At 39.2% G+C, this 17,237-nt stretch overlaps 2 protein-coding genes across 5 annotated transcripts in view; one reads left to right on the top strand and one right to left on the bottom strand.

Moving 5' to 3' along the window:
* Positions 1-1,391: 1,391 nt before the first annotated feature.
* Positions 1,392-10,390, bottom strand: dennd10 (DENN domain containing 10). The gene is made up of 9 exons (XM_072678299.1): positions 9,611-10,390; positions 7,163-7,359; positions 6,266-6,345; positions 5,575-5,723; positions 5,126-5,237; positions 4,026-4,126; positions 3,535-3,642; positions 2,951-3,045; positions 1,392-2,568 (listed from the first exon to the last, which is right to left on the bottom strand). Exons 1-9 carry the CDS (start codon positions 9,654-9,656, stop codon positions 2,401-2,403), a joined length of 1,056 nt encoding a protein of 351 aa, XP_072534400.1. The 5' UTR covers positions 9,657-10,390; the 3' UTR covers positions 1,392-2,400.
* A 963-nt stretch (positions 10,391-11,353) lies between these two features.
* The window catches only part of ide (insulin-degrading enzyme), a 31,273-nt gene continuing 25,389 nt past the window's right edge, over positions 11,354-17,237 (top strand). Inside the window, exons 1-2 of one of the 4 annotated variants that reach the window (XM_072678290.1) lie at positions 11,354-11,501; positions 16,181-16,359. In XM_072678290.1, coding sequence (XP_072534391.1) covers positions 11,416-11,501; positions 16,181-16,359 — 265 coding nt within the window. In that variant the 5' untranslated portion in view covers positions 11,354-11,415. Of the gene's footprint in view, positions 11,502-13,388; positions 13,426-13,470; positions 13,518-16,180; positions 16,360-17,237 lie in introns of those variants that run through there. The other 3 variants (XM_072678285.1, XM_072678286.1, XM_072678288.1) reach the window with 3 other exon arrangements.

Below are 17,237 nucleotides of genomic sequence, written 5' to 3'. Positions count from 1 at the left end.
ATTCAGTCAATTCTCATGATATAATATCCAGAATCATTCAGCATCAATCTACCCAATCCTGCAAGAGACTCACCACTCCAGAATATAGGAGCTTTAATTCACTTACAACTGACTTATGATAAAATATCATAGAGTGTTTCCAATTTTAACCAAATCAAATCTTAACATTAAATTAATGAACAATATGTGTGAACAAAGTGTGCTGGTCTGTTCCTGCTGAAGTCTCCCACAGATTCCCTCTCCTTATTGGCTGAAGTCTCATGCGCATGCGCTCCTACGTCACAGGCACTGGCACAGGCACAAGGAAGTCGAATGCTGCAAATAACATGCGCGAGCCGCCTCAATGACCTTTCCAGCTCCCTTAAATTCATAGTTCATATATTAACATTTCAATGCTTACACACACACACACACACACACACACACACACATTCTATTTGTCTATTTGTATATATATATATATATATATATATATATATATATATATATATATATAAATATATATATATAATTGATCAATAGAAATTCTCTAAATTACTTGGGAGTAAACTTATATTTTACATTTACTCACATTCACAGTTTTGCCTCTTCCATTCTTTTTCATCCACCATTCTGGAGATATGTGTTTTTCTTTAGACGGCAACTATATGTATATTAATCACAGTGTTGTGTTTGAAACCCAGGTTTGCTAAGCTGCCAACCCTGCACAACCCTGTGTATGTAGGTGTGTGTTTAAGTGAGTTCAAGATGTCAAAAGTTGAAATAACACATAGTCCCTTCAAGTTGTGACAAAATCATTTGTTACCACAAGCCACAGGTCACATGTTATGATGCTGAGTAATATGTTACACCACTTTTGTTCAACCATTCTTTTTACTACAGGCTGTAAAGAGACAGCCATATCTCAAGCAACCCTCTTTGGTACCATTGTGACTCTGCCCACTCTACTGGTCTACCTTCTAAGAAGGTATTGTTCTTCTCGTTTCAGTAGACATTACAGGCCTAGGAGATGCCAGAATGTAAAGGTCGTTGTATGTTTTTGTCCAAAGGAACCCTGATTATTGTTCCTGTTAGTCACACTAGGACTGTCCTCATCCTTGGCTTGAGGATCCATGTGTCCTTCAGTCTGTTTCCACAACTTGGCAAGGTAACTCACACATGACAGCCCTGCACCGTAATGCAATGTCATACCCCACTACCAGGACATTGTCTGCTGATGTATGTGAACCTGCTTCCGTTCTGTATCTCACCACACTACCTTCATACATTTGTATTATTTCTAACCTGCCGGAATGTTTTGGACTTGAACTTGGGGTGGGATGGGAGAAAGATGGGACAAATCTCCATTTCACATTTCAACTTCAATAAATCATCACTTTTCACAAAGAGCAGAGACTTGAAGTTTTGATTTAATAGCATTTTAGGCTAAAGAGAACAACATTTAATCATGGAGTTTAACAATAATAATGTTATTGCTGTTAACACAATTCAGGGGTGAACATTATTAACTGATTACGTCAGTGTTAATCTCTAAAAAAAAAAACAGGGATTTATCTGGGATTTTCATAGAATTAGTGATCTGACAGTTCTTAGTAAAGAAACCATTACACTGCATCTGAACATTTAAGAACAATACACATTGTGTGGACTTCAGATACATTTTTTTTTTAAAAATTCATGTAACTGAAGAAAGTATGCAGTAGAATAACTTTCAACAGAACCAATATAGCTCATTATAGCATGTATTAAAGAAAATTTGCTATTAGAAACTTTTGTTTCTGTTCACATTCCTGTAGAAAAGTTATAAAGCATGAATGACATTCTGAAAAAAGTGCTTAATGAAGAAATTAATTTATTTAATCGGTAGGCAATATAGTATTTTGTATTATGTAAATATATATTTTTTATTTTCATAAGCTAGAAGAAAGACAGTCAAGTCTTTTGTAGTTAGGGGAGCTCACTGACAATTTTAAGTAAACAAACTAAAGCCTGAATCACTTTAATTTTCACAACTATCTAGTGGAATGCTATTAGAGAACCCTTTCCATCTAGACTGCGCAAATATCACATGTGCCATCTTAGATATTTATTTGGATAACCATTTGATTCACCCATGTATATGGATAAATATATTCTTTTAATATCTCTGAGGAAAAAAAATAAGACTTTAACAAATGGACACCGGCTTGGTCACAGAACTAGAACAGCTGCATCATACGTGTGTCTAAATGTGACTAGCACCGTGTCCTAGAACCATACATCATAAAATCTTTATAAAACTCTGTAAATTCAGTTTGGCAATTACATGAATTAGTAAGTCATGTGTTCATATGGTCATTCCGTGCTCATAGCAATAACTTTGAACATCTCAGTGGTTCCTGGACGGCACCGATCGATTCATTAGATTTTGAGGAGCTGCTCAGCTGCAGCCAAGTGGAAGAGGAAGTTCTCAGTTGCAGGAGGGAAATGACGCTGCTTCAGTTTCTCCAGAGTCAACTTTGCATCCTCCCCTTCCTTGGCAAGGGACACCAAGTTAGTGAGGATTTCCTTGGTCTTCACGGAGATATCCTAATGAATGGCAGGGAAAGAAAAATATAAAATACTGAAACTCAGCATCAAGACAGTATCAACCATGTAGAGCTGGACGATATGGAAAAAATTTATCACAATTTTTAAAGACATTTTTCACGATATACAATATTTATCACAATACATGTAATTGCAGAACAACATCTGCTGCATGTCATCCAATTAAACCAGTCTAATTACACTGTCTGTTATGAAACATGCAGTTGATCAGTGTTCTTTAAGCACTAACAATATCCTCGATATGTATCAAAAAGCATGTTATGTATCACGATAACAGAATTGATCACGATGCTATAAAACAGTCATATTGCTCAGCTCTACAACCAAGTATTCCTGCAAGCGTCCCTGTAAATCAGTTCACCTTGATAACTTGTACATCTGTGCGATCATTGTCCTCCGCAGACTGAACGATAAAGTGGCCAATCTCTTTATGCAGTTTACCCATGGCCATTGCCTCTGTTCGGGTGACAAAAGGTAAATTATGCACATGTGTAACTATGTGGAGTCATGGTTAGAGTAAGGTAGGGTGACCATATTTTGGTTTTCAAAAAAAAAAAAAAAAAAAGAGGACACTGGAGAAACACAGACATCCCCCGACAGACAGCCTACTAAGAAGTAGGACCATGTTAGTGTCTGTGTGTGAGGGTGGGAAGGCGCTAAATTATTCTAAAACCATGCAACTAAGAATGTTAACACAAATATTTACTCATTTACCAAGACTAATAAATAGCCTTAATAGCATACACTGCCAAATAATCTCATATATACATATTATAAATGGAATTAAATTCCATTAGATAAATTAGATTCCAAAAACAGGACGTATGGTCACCCTAAAAAAGGTGGTACACAAGTACATATGAGCTATGATGTATACAATTTCTTTTCTTGCTGTGGTTTTTAATAATCACATATTACATTATATTATAGTAGACAATCTTTCACCTTTGGCATGTTGAGATATGGTGATTTCATTGTCTGGAAGATTCACAAAAACATCAAAAAGGTCTGATCTGTTGGTAACTTCAGGATCCACAAATCCAGCAACATATCCTGAGCACACACAGGGCACAGCAGCTTTAAGGCTTCATGATCTCAAAAGAAAATACAAACAGTAAGGTAAAACCCAACAGATATGACATGTTGGGCCACGTTTCACCCTAAACATACCACAAAACAACGTACTGGAGGTAATGAAATCGCTTATGCTACAGCATACACAGTCCAACGATTTTAACCTTCTATTAACAGAAATTCTCAAAAAACAAATCTAGAACATAGTTAGGTTAGGTTCGCTAGTTAGGTTAGCTTTTAAGCTTCTACTTTGAATCCCAAGGCACTCGTATCAGTCAGCCCACTCCACAGATATTCTACAGAGTGCAGCTATGTCACAAAACTGGACCATGACTACTTTCTCAATTCTAGCTTCTTTATACCTGTACATGATCTGAGGTTCTCCAGCTCTCTGTCCTCCAAATGAACGTATGGGTGCAGAATAGACCAGTCTTTTCGGTGCCATGTCAGGGCTGGAAGCGCTCTAATGTGGTAAAGGGAATAAGAGAGGTGACAAATTAGGGCTCTAGTGAACCAGTAGTTAAACTATACCAATAGTGAAACTACATTTCAGTGGACGCACTAACACACGCACATATTATCTTATATCTGCTGGTCACATCTTATCTGTGATACTCTTGGTCTAAAATGTTTTTTTCATTATTGATGGCAGATATTTGGAGTTGAAAAGGCTATTTAAAAACACGGTGGGCAATTCTCATTGCTATCTTACACCACGCCAACAGTCTATTTTCCGCCTGCGTCGTTTAAACAGCAACGGTGATTGAAAATATATCTACACCAATGCGCATGGTGGTCTCGAAATGAAGTGTGTTCAGGTACATTTCTGGCATATTGCCATCTTGGCAACGTCGAAAAACACAGGAGCACCACTGACTGAAAACAACCTAGGCAGACATCAACAGTCAGACGTTCATTACTGTCTTGGCAGTGAATTGTCAACATAGGCACGTGCCCAGCGCGCACACACCCTTGCTTTCCACCACTGAAATAGCAATCCACCAAAGTCAGACCACACCTGGCTCTTAAAGGGAATGGCAAGTGACACGCTGATTGGTTTATTGCACATTACGCTCCAAAGAAAACACACCCATGATTAATTAAAAGACTTAGTACATGCATTTTAAACGTTTCGAGCCACGCAAGGCATACTTTTTCTGCAGTTACGACAGCAATGACACACTGATAGGGCCCTGTGTTTAGTAGTCAATTTTATTATTAGTATTCTCATTTGTGAAAAAAAACACACCGAGTTGTATTTTGCGGATGTCAAAACTATCTTCGCTGCTTCGGAGAATAGTTGGCAGCCAGTCAATTCTGGAGCATAAAAACACACTGGACAAAATGATACATTTTCCCCATTCAAATTTTGTTCCAAAAAATAAATCTCATGAGCATATTGAATCATGAACCCAGTATTGTGAATTGAACTGGGCGCATCATTACAGGCCTGCTGAATTACCTTGTGAACTCGAGCAGAGCCTCAATGCGAGGGTGGTAGATCACAATCCTTTTCTTCAACATCAACGCTGTGTACAGAATGATCGTCTCCATCCCAAACTGAGAAACCACATCTGAATCAAAGACACAAAAGCAGTTGAACATCTCTGGCTCTAAACAGGCCAATCCAACTGATTCTAAATGTAAATTCCAACACTGTATTACATGTCATCTATAAAAACTACAAAATACAAAATTCATCACATAGATAAAAACAGTTGTAGCAGTCATCGTTTAGCATGAACTTCTGTCCATACCCATTTTTTAAGTATTTTGGAGTAAGAGGTAATTGAATTTTGCCACACTTTCACTTAATAGTCTTATAGGTAAAGAAACATCACTCACAATGACCGTAATAATCACCTAACGATACAGCCTGGCATTGGCACAGTGAACAGTGTAATGGTATACCTTTAACAGATCCAGCCAAGTAGGCATTTCTCACATCGTAATCCTTGATGAGGAAAGAGCCGTTCTCATCGCTCTGGCAGATGCCCTTAGTTAAGACAGCAATGTAACCCTCCATCATCTTCACTGGACTGCCATGTTTGATGTACATCCTCATGAAGCACAGATCACAAAGGTTTTTTTTAATTACACGTACAAGTGCAATTTAGAGCATTCACCCCTTACTCTAAACACAATCAACCAGCCAGATGTTCATACCAAACAGTCACAGTTCAGGGCAAGCAGTTGCATGAAGATACAGTCGGTTTGGAAGTGACTCAACATTCTAGCCTTTTTCCATCCTTTTTCAACTCATTAAATCATGATGTATCGAAAAAGGACGATGTGTCTGTGTTGTTGGACAGTTGTAGGGTGTGTGTGGAAACATGCTAACATTGACATTTTTCAACACTATACAACTATTCAATACTAGGTGGCACAACCTGTAAGTTGCACAACTTATTATTATTATTATTATTATTATTAGTTTTGGCTTCCTTTTTTCTGTTGTTTCAACCTCTGAATCAAGAGGTCCAAACCGTGGTGTGAACCGAACCGTGCTTTTTGTGTACTGTTATACCCCTAGTTGAAACTGCAAAACATTCTGTAAAAATATATATATAAATGACTGAAATGCCATTATCTTCTAACTCACCTGCAAAGGACCCGAGTGAATGCAGCATACTTCTCAGGGTTAAAATCCTTGGCGGTAATAACTATAGAGAAATGCGTAACCTTCAGAAATAAACAAATACATCAGGTTTAATGAGCATTCAAAAAACATTAGGGCATAAAAACAGAAACCTGAAATGAGAAAGAAGCCAATAAACAAACTGTTAATGCTTAGAACAACCTTAAGGCTTTACGGAATGTCAACTGATTTTTTCACCAGAAACAATATTAGGGTGTTGTCTATTTTTAGTATTTTGCCAATAACGTAATAATGTTAAATTGTAGAGAACTGGAGAGACTATGCAAACTTTATGTTGACTCCTTGAGAAGGATAAGGTAGAAGCAAGAAGACTGAACTGCACAGTACTGTGGCCCTCCAGGTCTGGAGCTGTACATGAACTAAAGAGCGAATTACAGTTAGTTTCAGGTTCTTAACATTTCAATAAACATGAATCTAAGAAAAACAGCATCTAACTTCACTTGTAAGACTTCACTTGTTCTTCAGATGGATGCCACAGTCCTACAGAGACCTCAGTCCAGTATTCGTCCTGATACTTTATAAAACATGTATTATGTTGATTTTTGGCAACTTTTACTTCTTTTGGACTTCCGAAATGAGGCAACAGTTTAATTGAGGATGACTATACATTACTGGTTCCTCTACCCACCTGTGGCCGTAGCATTTTTTTTCTAGTATGAGATCCACTCTTAACCCAACAGGGAGCATTCAGCCCATGACCAGGCGTGGCACTGGTTTTGTAAGGTTTAAACTAATTTATAAATTGAACACAGAAAGTTGGACAAAGTAGAAGTTCCCTATTCCAAACAACTGGTGCCTCTCAGAGAGATGTGTGGCGCAAAGACGTGCGAGTTAACTTACCTTCTTGAGGACAGTGGGCTCCTGGACGTCCACCGTGCTGACGTAGTACCAGGTTCGGCAGTGCTGCCCAAACACGAAGGTGTGCAGCACTACACTGTCCTGCGTTAGGCAACATTTGCGCAGGAGAACTTCTCGTAGCTCTGTGCTGACAGAAGGGTAACACCACACCCACAGTGTGTCTCCGTTCAAGTCCTTTTCTGAGGAAGAACCGTTCAGAGCTGGTCATTGACAGCAGCAGTGTCAATAAAGGGACCATATCCTACATTTACACCCCCCCCCCCCCACATGTCCACGTCCAGGTCTACTTTTAGCATGTGTGTTGACATATTCCCATAACAGCCACAATTTGTTTTCCAAAGCCATTTTCCATCTTATCTCCGTACCTTAAATTTGAACAGGCCGTTTCTGTGTTTCCAAGACTAACAACCTCTGGCCACCAGGTATTTTGCCTCAGTTAAAAAGCAGTCCAGGCTACAGCACTTCTTTTTAGGGATGGGGTCACACTATTAATCTTCTTTTTAATCTGATCCTAAGTGATCCCAAGGCTAATATGCCAATACCAATACTGATATGGAGCATTTTAAATTTTAATTATGTAAAAAGGGGGTGACTTCTATAGTAAAAGCCAGGAAAATGTGTACCTAAAAAATTTTATTTTAATCATTTTAATGTAGTATTTAATAAACTGCCAAGTACAATGACTGTTTAGTAAAATCACTCTAAAATGATCTACCATTACAGAGCTTTCACTCTGTACCATGTTGCTGGGTGTGTGTGTGTGTGTCTGAGGAAGTGGAAGAGGGTGGAGGGATAAGTAGTTCCTATCCGATCAAACAATATTCAGATCATAAAGACGTTAAGAACAGAGGTATTGATTCTTTAGTATTGATCCGCCCATCCCTGCTCCTAATACCTTCAACATGAACAGATCAGTGGTAAACCGAGGCTTTTAGTTGAATAAACATGGTGGGAATAAACTATAGGATAATGCTCATTTCTGTCTCTATGGGCTTTTAGTAGTATGTCAGCACTAAGCCAGCAGAAATGCACCTGAACATTTGTTGGCCAATAAGGCCCTGAGCATAACCCTGCAGGAACAGGCAGAGAAAGCAGGCAGTTAATGCAGCTTAGTGTTTCATATAAATACAGTAAGACATCCTATAGCTAACCTGCTTATTTCTAAAATGCAAGGCAATGGAGTTTTCTATTATATGGGCAATATAGTTAGTGTTTCTCTAGATATACAGTGCATTTCACAGCTTTTTATCCCAGCAAATGAATCACATCAACCCTTTCTGAGTTGAAGTAGGTGAGCAAGATGAAATGGGCTCCCTGGGACCCATATTAATTTAAGACCCAAGTTATAAATGAATAACTTAAGACTCTTCTGGAATCACCCCCCAGGTCTGGTGTGTATGTGTACATGTGAGTATGTGTGTGTGTGAGAGTATGTGTGTGTGTGTGAGTGTGTGAGAGTATGTGTGTGTGTGTGAGTGTGTGAGAGTATGTGTGTGTGTGTGAGTATGTGAGAGTATGTGTGTGTGTGTGAGTATGTGAGAGTATGTGTGTGTGTGTGAGTATGTGAGAGTATGTGTGTGTGTGTGAGTATGTGAGAGTATGTGTGTGTGTGTGAGTATGTGAGAGTATGTGTGTGTGTGAGTATGTGAGAGTATGTGTGTGTGTGAGTATGTGAGAGTATGTGTGTGTGTGTGAGTGTATGTGAGAGTATGTGTGTGTGTGAGAGTATGTGAGTATGTGTGTGTGTGAGAGTATGTGAGTATGTGTGTGTGTATGTGAGAGTATGTGTGTGTGTGTGTGTGAGTATGTGAGAGTATGTGTGTGTGTGAGAGTATGTGAGTATGTGTGTGTGTGTGTGTGAGAGTATGTGAGTATGTGTGTGTGTGTGTGTGTGTGAGAGTATGTGAGTATGTGTGTGTGTGTGTGTGTGTGAGTATGTGAGAGTATGTGTGTGTGTGTGAGTATGTGAGAGTATGTGTGTGTGTGTGTGTATGTGAGAGTATGTGTGTGTGTGTGTGAGAGTATGTGTGTGTGTGTGTGTGAGTATGTGAGAGTATGTGTGTGTGTGAGTATGTGAGAGTATGTGTGTGTGTGTGAGTATGTGAGAGTATGTGTGTGTGTGTGAGTATGTGAGAGTATGTGTGTGTGTGTGAGTATGTGAGAGTATGTGTGTGTGTGTGTGTGTGTGAGAGTATGTGTGTGTGTGTGTGAGAGTATGTGTGTGTGTGTGTGTGAGAGTATGTGAGAGTATGTGTGTGTGTGAGTATGTGAGAGTATGTGTGTGTGTGTGAGTATGTGAGAGTATGTGAGAGTATGTGAGTATGTGAGAGTATGTGTGTGTGTGAGTATGTGAGAGTATGTGTGTGTGTGTGAGTATGTGAGAGTATGTGAGTATGTGAGAGTATGTGTATATATATAAACAGCTCTTACCAATCAGCCCTACACTCAACATAAGCTGAGTCTCAGATAGAGCCATCTTCCATTCCTGATCTTAACGTGGCCTCCAAAATTCACCGGCAGTCGGGTGGAGATACTGACCCGTTACAGACAGGCTAGTTACTCACTGCTCTGCTCAGAGACACTCGGATTCACAGAGCATCGCATTGCAGCAGCTATCACCCCAGTCCTGGGCAAAGACGTTCCTGACGTTTCCTCGTAAACCAGCCTAATGCAGTCACCCTGCTTCCACTTCTGCACGGTCATGCAAATCTCCCACCGAGAGCGCGGCGTCTGGGCAGCTTCTCCCCAACTGCTCCGCGAGCTCCCCCAGCTCCTGCAGCACGCCTCTGTGTTTCAGACGAAGCGCAGGGAAGCAGTCTGCAGTTTCACAAAGCTGCCAGCCTCCAGTCTCTTTTTCCAGCGCCAGCATAAACATTCACTAAGTTGAGCGCACAGCCCGCAAACTGCACTTCTTCCGGTCTTCATTCATTTATTTATTTATTTACTTACTTTAAGAACCACCATCTTTAGCAGGATGCCCCCTACCGGTACGGTGGAGTTAATGCATGACTGCAAATGGAAAAGCCTGTTTTGGGCTCAGACTTGTGCCTTAAGTCCCTCCACTTACATTTTTATTTTATTGTTAGCTGTTGGTCACCTAGCCCTTCAAATCAGGTGTATCACATGTGATAACATTTTGAGATCCTGTGCAACAGCATTGTGATTAATGTGATTAATCCATCGCTTTATCACATAATATATCAATAAAGACAAACATCACATATAATGAATGAAATAAATCAGATGCATGTGGTGTACTGCATGCACCAGAAATATACATACAGATTTCTACGTTATAATTTTAAAGGCAACTTTAAAAGAGTATAAGGTGCTTCGTTTGTTTAACAAAATATTGTAATAAATAAATAAATACATAAATAAATAAATATCCCAGCTGTAAATATAATAATTGGTCAGACGCTCAAATTATTTGATGGTTCAGGCTTTAAATGACTTGCAAACCAAACATTTTACAAAAATCGCGACAGATAAATTGGACATGTAAATAAGCAGCAACATGTAGAAAATGTTTTACAACCATAACAGCTGGAATATGGTGAAAGAAGCCATTTATGTCTCATTTAATATAAAACTCATGCCCAAACACGCCTTTTTATTAGCTAGCAGGCACACTGGTGTCCTGTCAAAGTAATGTTATAATCATGTATAGTTATGTATACAAATATATTTCATATTTAATGTATAAATATTTAACGTTTGTAATTATGTACCATACTGGTCATACTGGGATGGTGATGATGATCATGATGACGAAGACCATGATGATATAGGACGACAATGATGACGCACATGATCAAACATTTTGAGGCAAATATATTACGCATGATCTGTTTTTTTAAACATAATATTAACAGAAAAAAACCTGGATCACAGTGAGGAAAAACACGTTTGTCCTGAGAGACAAAATTATTCACAATCTTATTTGGCAAATGTGTGCTGTTTCGTAATATAGGGATGATTAATCGATCTTAGGTTCATAGCTGCAGATTGAAATGACATATTGTAGCTATTAAAATGTAGATTATAGTATTTACAGAGGTATATCGTCACTATATGTGTTGGTTTCGCCCCCTAATGTTTCCGAAACCCAACTTCCAGACAGGCTGTAGCTAGCTTTGCAAAGTGACGCTTCTCGGCGATCGACTGATTAAGCCTAAAGGAATGATGGCGGCCTGACGGCTACACACTCGTTTTCTTGTCTTGTCGCTGAAGTAATGCTGAAATGTGTTAGCCGGTCAGCCAGGATAACCGCGTCCCTGCCGATTTTAAAAGACCTTTCACAGTTTCGTCAAACCACTAGGTAAGTCTCCGGCCTCCGGTGGTTGTGCTTTTCCTCTGTTATAGCGCTTATTGTTTAGTGCGAGTCACTTCGCCTGCTAAGAGCTAACGCTAGTCTGTTTGTTAGCTTAGCTTAGCATAGCCTAGCCTAGCCTAACCTAGCTTAGCCTAGCTCCGGTCTTTCTCGTATAGGTAGCTACTAAAATATATCTCTAGCTAGTTTTAAAAAGTCGTCCCAATTATAATATCTAGAAATCCTCGCTTCACTGAAGCTAGCTACATGGTAAAGAAGCGTGGCCTCTTAGTTAGCTAATGTTATGGCTGCTCGTCTTATGTTATGGGTGCTCGTCTGCGTTTAGACCGAGCTAATGAGAGTTATTGTAGGAGGATGAGAAGACAGAATTGTACGGAGCCTCTGAAGTATCTCTGTTGAAATCGCTCCCTCAGTTTTAATGGGAAGATTTGCTAGCTGGTTTATCTGTGAAATGATTCATTTAAATCAGGGAAGGTATCGATGAGCCGAGGGGACGATTTATTGAATCGAGGGAACGGTTAGAGCCTCTAAACTGGAGCACTAACTTTGATGCTTAGGTTGCCGGATTAATCACTGATGTTTATTAGCTAACTAACTAACTAACTAACTCAGTTGATCGTTTATTTAATTTATTTTTACCTGAAAGTCGAGTTTGACTAACGTTAGATAGCTATAGCTGTTGTAATCTCCACACATTAGCCCGGTAACTTTAAAAAAATTTTTTTTTTTAAATATTGATCGAATACCATGTAATAACCCGAGGTTTACAGAGAGGTATCGCTATATCTAACAAGATTTGGCCAGCTAGCTATCTAACTAACACTATTGCTATCGATAACGATCCAACGTTTCCCTTCTGTACCCTGAGCCTTTAAAGATTAAACACCTGGCCTGCTCAGCTTACAGTCAGTGTTGTGAATGAAGGGTGTGCTTATATTTGCATGTCCATTAATGACATTCAGAGGGACAGACGTGCCAATCAGAAAATATCCCTATCTAGTGTGAATATGGTAAGTGAGTATCCAAAGATGCCTCTAAGCTCAGATACTGTCAGATTCAACTATCAGTATGGGCTCCTAGTAGATAGAAAAGATGCACAACGGCCAAAAGCTAGAGACTGGACACATGCTAAGCTGAAATGTCATCAAAGTAAGAGAGTAAGTGCGAACACGGGGCTTAAGAACTTTAATAAAAAGAAAGATTGGTCTTCAGTCTGCAGGAAGCTGTTCAGACACCCATGGGAAGTGTTATTTTCCACCACCTCGATCAAGCCGAGCCACCCTGAAGCTTTGACCATTTACATTTACATTTATGGCATTTAGCAGACGCTCTTATCCAGAGCGACTTACAAGGTAACTCGTATTACAGAGGTGCCCAAGGACACTATTGGTGTAGCACAGCAGAGTCACCCAGACTGGGAATCGAACCCCAGTCTCCCACGTAGTGTGGTAGCTCACTGGCAGGTAGTGGTGTTATCTGTTGCGCCACACCAACCACACGACCATTGCCATCAGGTGGGGAGGGACCGGTCCATTTTTGGATTTGTAGGCCAGTGTTAGGGTTTCCACTACAGGAAGCCAGCTCCTATTGATATAATTGAGTTTCCTCCTTATGTCAAACGTACGTAATAGAGTAAGTGGTTTAAAGTTTGCCGTCAAAACAGCGGCCGTGCTTAAGTGCGTTCAAGGTAATTTTAAACAGCAGCACAGGTTCTCAAGCCCAGAGTAAGCCAGGTCGGATACCATGTGTCGCTTGTCGTTTGGATTAATGAATGATTCATTTCCTAGTCCAAGACGCTGGCTAATCTTCATTAATACACATTTGCTTCGTGTGCTGCTTGTGGATGGTCTCTACCTGAGCGTGGGAATAACACTGAGCACTGACTGAGCATGGGAATTGCGTTTAATTCAGTGTAAGTTTAATTAAGGTTAGCTGTTTTCCAAATCCGATTTAGTGTGAATCTACTACAAGACCTACTACATGAGGAGCCATAAGTAATCCAGAGTGAGTGAGTGTGCTGAAGTAGTTGTCTGTAGTTTCTATGTAGTGTGTAGACTAAACCTGTACTCGAGTACAAGACTTGAGCAAACATTCAGAAGTGGCTGCCCAAAACTACCGGAGTACTGAGTCACCCGATAATACATCCAGCGTCTTTCAACATAGAAACTTGCGGCTTGTCTTACAATCCATTATTCTCTTTTTGATACACTCTTGAGGTAAAATAGTCACAAAAAGTTGAGAGTTGTGATTAACAGCAAGGCAGGACAGATGTTGTCACAAACATGAAATTAAACACTATCTTTTGTTTAATAAAACAGAGTAAAAGGTCAGTTTTTCTCACAAATCCTTGAATAGGAACAAAATAATGCTCAGGAACATGTATACCCATTATAGCCTTAGTTGAGTGTGTGTATATAACTTATTTAGAGTAAATATGTCTAGTTACTACTCACTCCTTATGTGAACTAAGGGCTTTTATAAGGCCGTGGTTTCATGTAAGCTGAGACTGACGCTTTTCAGACGGGTGTTGGGTGTAATAAATCCAGCATGTAATCTCCTCTTATCTTCAGTGTTTCCTCATTTAATCCACCTCACAGTTTGGGAAATGCTTCAGGTCGTTTCTGCTTCAGTGTCAGGTGTCCGTTACTATTCTGTAATACTATAGTGTTAAAGCAAGCGATCCAGAGTTTAGCGCTGTGTGGAAGAAGTGTTCACTATATGTGGGGGATGTATTGGGACACCTACACAAGCTTTTACACCCCCCCAACCCGCTCTAAGAGCAGTTGTCAATTTTTATGTATCATGTGTCTCTCGTTGTCTGCCACTTTGTGGCTGAGTTGCTGTTTCCTGAACGCTTCCACTTTTCAATAATACCACTCACAGTGGATGGTGGAATATCTAGGAGGGAAAAATTCACCAACTGACTTCTGTACTACATCCTATTACAGTTACTAACTATATGAATTCAGTGAGCTCTTTAGAAAGACCCCTGCTTTCACAAAAGTGTGTAAAGTAGAGCAAGTCAGTATAACGATATTTTATTGTATTGTGATACATTTTCTTATTGTGATAACAATACACTTTTCTAAGCATTTCGAGGAGACTGTTAGTGTTTTTTTAAACACTGATTAGCTGCAATTTTCATTACTAACAGTCTCATTAGACTGGTTTAATTACATGAAGAGCAGCAGATGTCTGTGATTATATGTATCGCAATACATATTGTGTATCGCCGTATGACCCAGCCCCAGTGTAAAGGCAGACCAGGTGGCTAGGAGCTTGATTTTTATACTCCTGTGGTAATGGAACTAAATGAAACACCTGATTTCAGTGATTAAGAGGTTGTTCCAATGCTTATGTTCATGTAGTATGTTTTGGTGCATGTTAGAGCTGCAACAACGGGTTGATAAAATTTATAATAATCGAGTTTTAAAAGTGTTGGCAACGAATTTCATTATTGATCGTTATGTTGCACGATTTATGCGTTACTCACCTTGTCATATCCTCTTACGTCACCTGCTGAGCTTCGTCTAAGCTGGAAAAAATAGGTAAATAAGAGCGAGATGAACGGTGCGAGCCGGAGCGGAGGTGTCATCTTCAAAATAAGTTTAACATCAAAATGTAAATACCTTCCAGAAAATGAAACATGACCACCGCAGAAAAGAAGGTTCGGCTTAAATCCTCAAAAGTTTTGGAAACAGTCCCTACAATATCCAGAGTTTGTTCTATTTTGAAGTGAGGAAACGTAATGGCGAGCTCACACGATGTGAACCGGCACAGCACGGCACATGATGTTTTTTGCTTGTTAACTGGACAATGACCGTGATATGAGTGATACTTTTATATTCAGTGTAATTCTCTTAAGCAGTGTTTAAATGTGCTTTATAAAAATCTGTAACTTGCACACAATGGTGCTAATTAATGATTAAGCTTCAGGTTTAGGAGTGAAGTAGGAGTGAAGACACTACATACAAACTAAAGGCAATTCATCCTGTCTCACTCCAATACAGTGCAATGTTTGCATCAGCAATGCACTTATTTTTCTTATTTATTTTTTAGGAATACATTTGATTTAATTTAATAATTACATCTATTATTATTGAATTATTGTACACACTTATTTGCTCTGTTATTAAATTTTCTATTTTTAAATAAAGACATGGAAATGTGTTTTTAATCCGATTCATCGTTTAATAAAAAAAAATAATCAACAGATTAATCAATTATTAAAATAATTAGTTGCAGCCCTAGTGCTTGCATAGGTTACCCAACCTTTGATTAAAGAGGCTTAAGGCTTAAGCTTAAAGAAGAAATTCTAAATTACTGCATGAAGTTGTGAAATGCTTTGTTGTGCAGAAACAGTCAGAATGTCCCGCTGTCGGGTTTAGTGCCTCTAAAAAAAAAAAAAAAAGTCATTATGAATATGCTGTTTGTTTTTTTTCCTGTGTTTTATTGTAGTTTTCTGATTAAAACCTATATATTTTCAAACCGGTTATGGTACATGGAGAGGTACATGCAAGGTGCTGTGAGGCTAAATAGTCCCAAAGTCCAAAAAAATAAAATAAAATCCACTACCACTGCTCCATATGAAGAGACACTAAAAATGGATGATCTAATGATAAAACCATGGAAAAAAAATCATAGTGACTGTTATCTTCTTTTGTCAGAGTCATTTCAAACCTCAAAATGAGTGACCCAGCAGTGAAGAGGGTGGTGAGTACCATCATTCGCTCTCCAGAAGACAAGCGCGAGTACAGGGGACTGGAGTTTACCAATGGCCTGAAAGCTATTCTTATCAGTGACCCCACCACAGACAAGTCATCAGCGGCACTCGACGTCCAAATAGGTAAAGAAGAAAGACCCCTCTCTCTATTCCTTCTTTATGAGTTCTTTATGCAGCATTAGTCCCAGGTTGCCTTCTCTTATTGGGATATGTTGGGTAATATTTTATGTTTTGCTCTTATTTTATTTTTTGTTCTACTGAGTGTACTGCAGTCGAAATGCACCTTCTGTTCCCTGTGTCCCTGCTTTTGTACACCCCTGCCAAAGAGAGCGACTTATTAAGCCCTTTGCAGCTGTCCTCTGTCTGCCTTTGTAATCCCTTTGTTGCAGTGGTTGACCTGTTAGTCCAGATCCTGTAGTACCATTTGAAAAGCTTGACTCCACAGGTGTGAAAAGGCCAGTGCTGTACATTTTAGTTAAATTTCATTCAAGTGTTAACAGACAGACATTTATTCAAAAAGTTCTACAAAAAAAAAAAAGATTTTGTACTTATCATACCACTGTGATAAATATAGCCTATTTAGAGAAGCAGGCAGCCTTTAGAAGGTTAAGAAGGTGCAATGTCACGAGACCTGAGTGTAGCTCAGAAGCGGATTAGAAGATAACGCTGCATCTTATAGAGCTAAAGGTTGTTGCGTTCATTCACGCAACCAGGAAGACCTACTTTCTTTGCCCTCATTTCTTACTTTTATTACCTTGTTGAACATGTGAATTGTTTTTAGGATTGAGATGATGGCACCTTATGAGAGTGATTTGTGTGGGAGCCACACACAGGAATATTCTAGTACTTTACTATTGCATTAAAGCGCATGGCCTGCTCGGCTACACAGTGTTTGGCCGATGATGCCCATATTTTAGTTGTACTGTGTTTATTGAGCTTTCTTTCAGAAAGTTAATAGTCTGTGAGAATAATCTGTGGCCTGAAAACTGTCATAACAGATG

The sequence above is a fragment of the Salminus brasiliensis genome, chromosome 4, assembly GCF_030463535.1.
Source record: "Salminus brasiliensis chromosome 4, fSalBra1.hap2, whole genome shotgun sequence".
NCBI classification, from domain to species: domain Eukaryota; kingdom Metazoa; phylum Chordata; class Actinopteri; order Characiformes; family Bryconidae; genus Salminus; species Salminus brasiliensis.
The sequence above is the reverse complement of the archived record's forward strand: the minus strand, read 5'-3'. Positions and strand labels throughout refer to the sequence as shown.

Bases quoted from the DNA above. Each gene is read 5' to 3' on its own strand.
- dennd10 (XM_072678299.1), bottom strand. From the start codon at position 9,656: ATGGCTCTATCTGAGACTCAGCTTATGTTGAGTGTAGGGCTGATTG. The intron at 5,724-6,265 runs GTGAGTTAGAAG...GTGCTTCATGAG, and splicing joins TTCACTCGGGTCCTTTGCAG to GATGTACATCAAACATGGCA. The intron at 5,238-5,574 runs GTATACCATTAC...TCTTTGATTCAG, and splicing joins CTTGGCTGGATCTGTTAAAG to ATGTGGTTTCTCAGTTTGGG.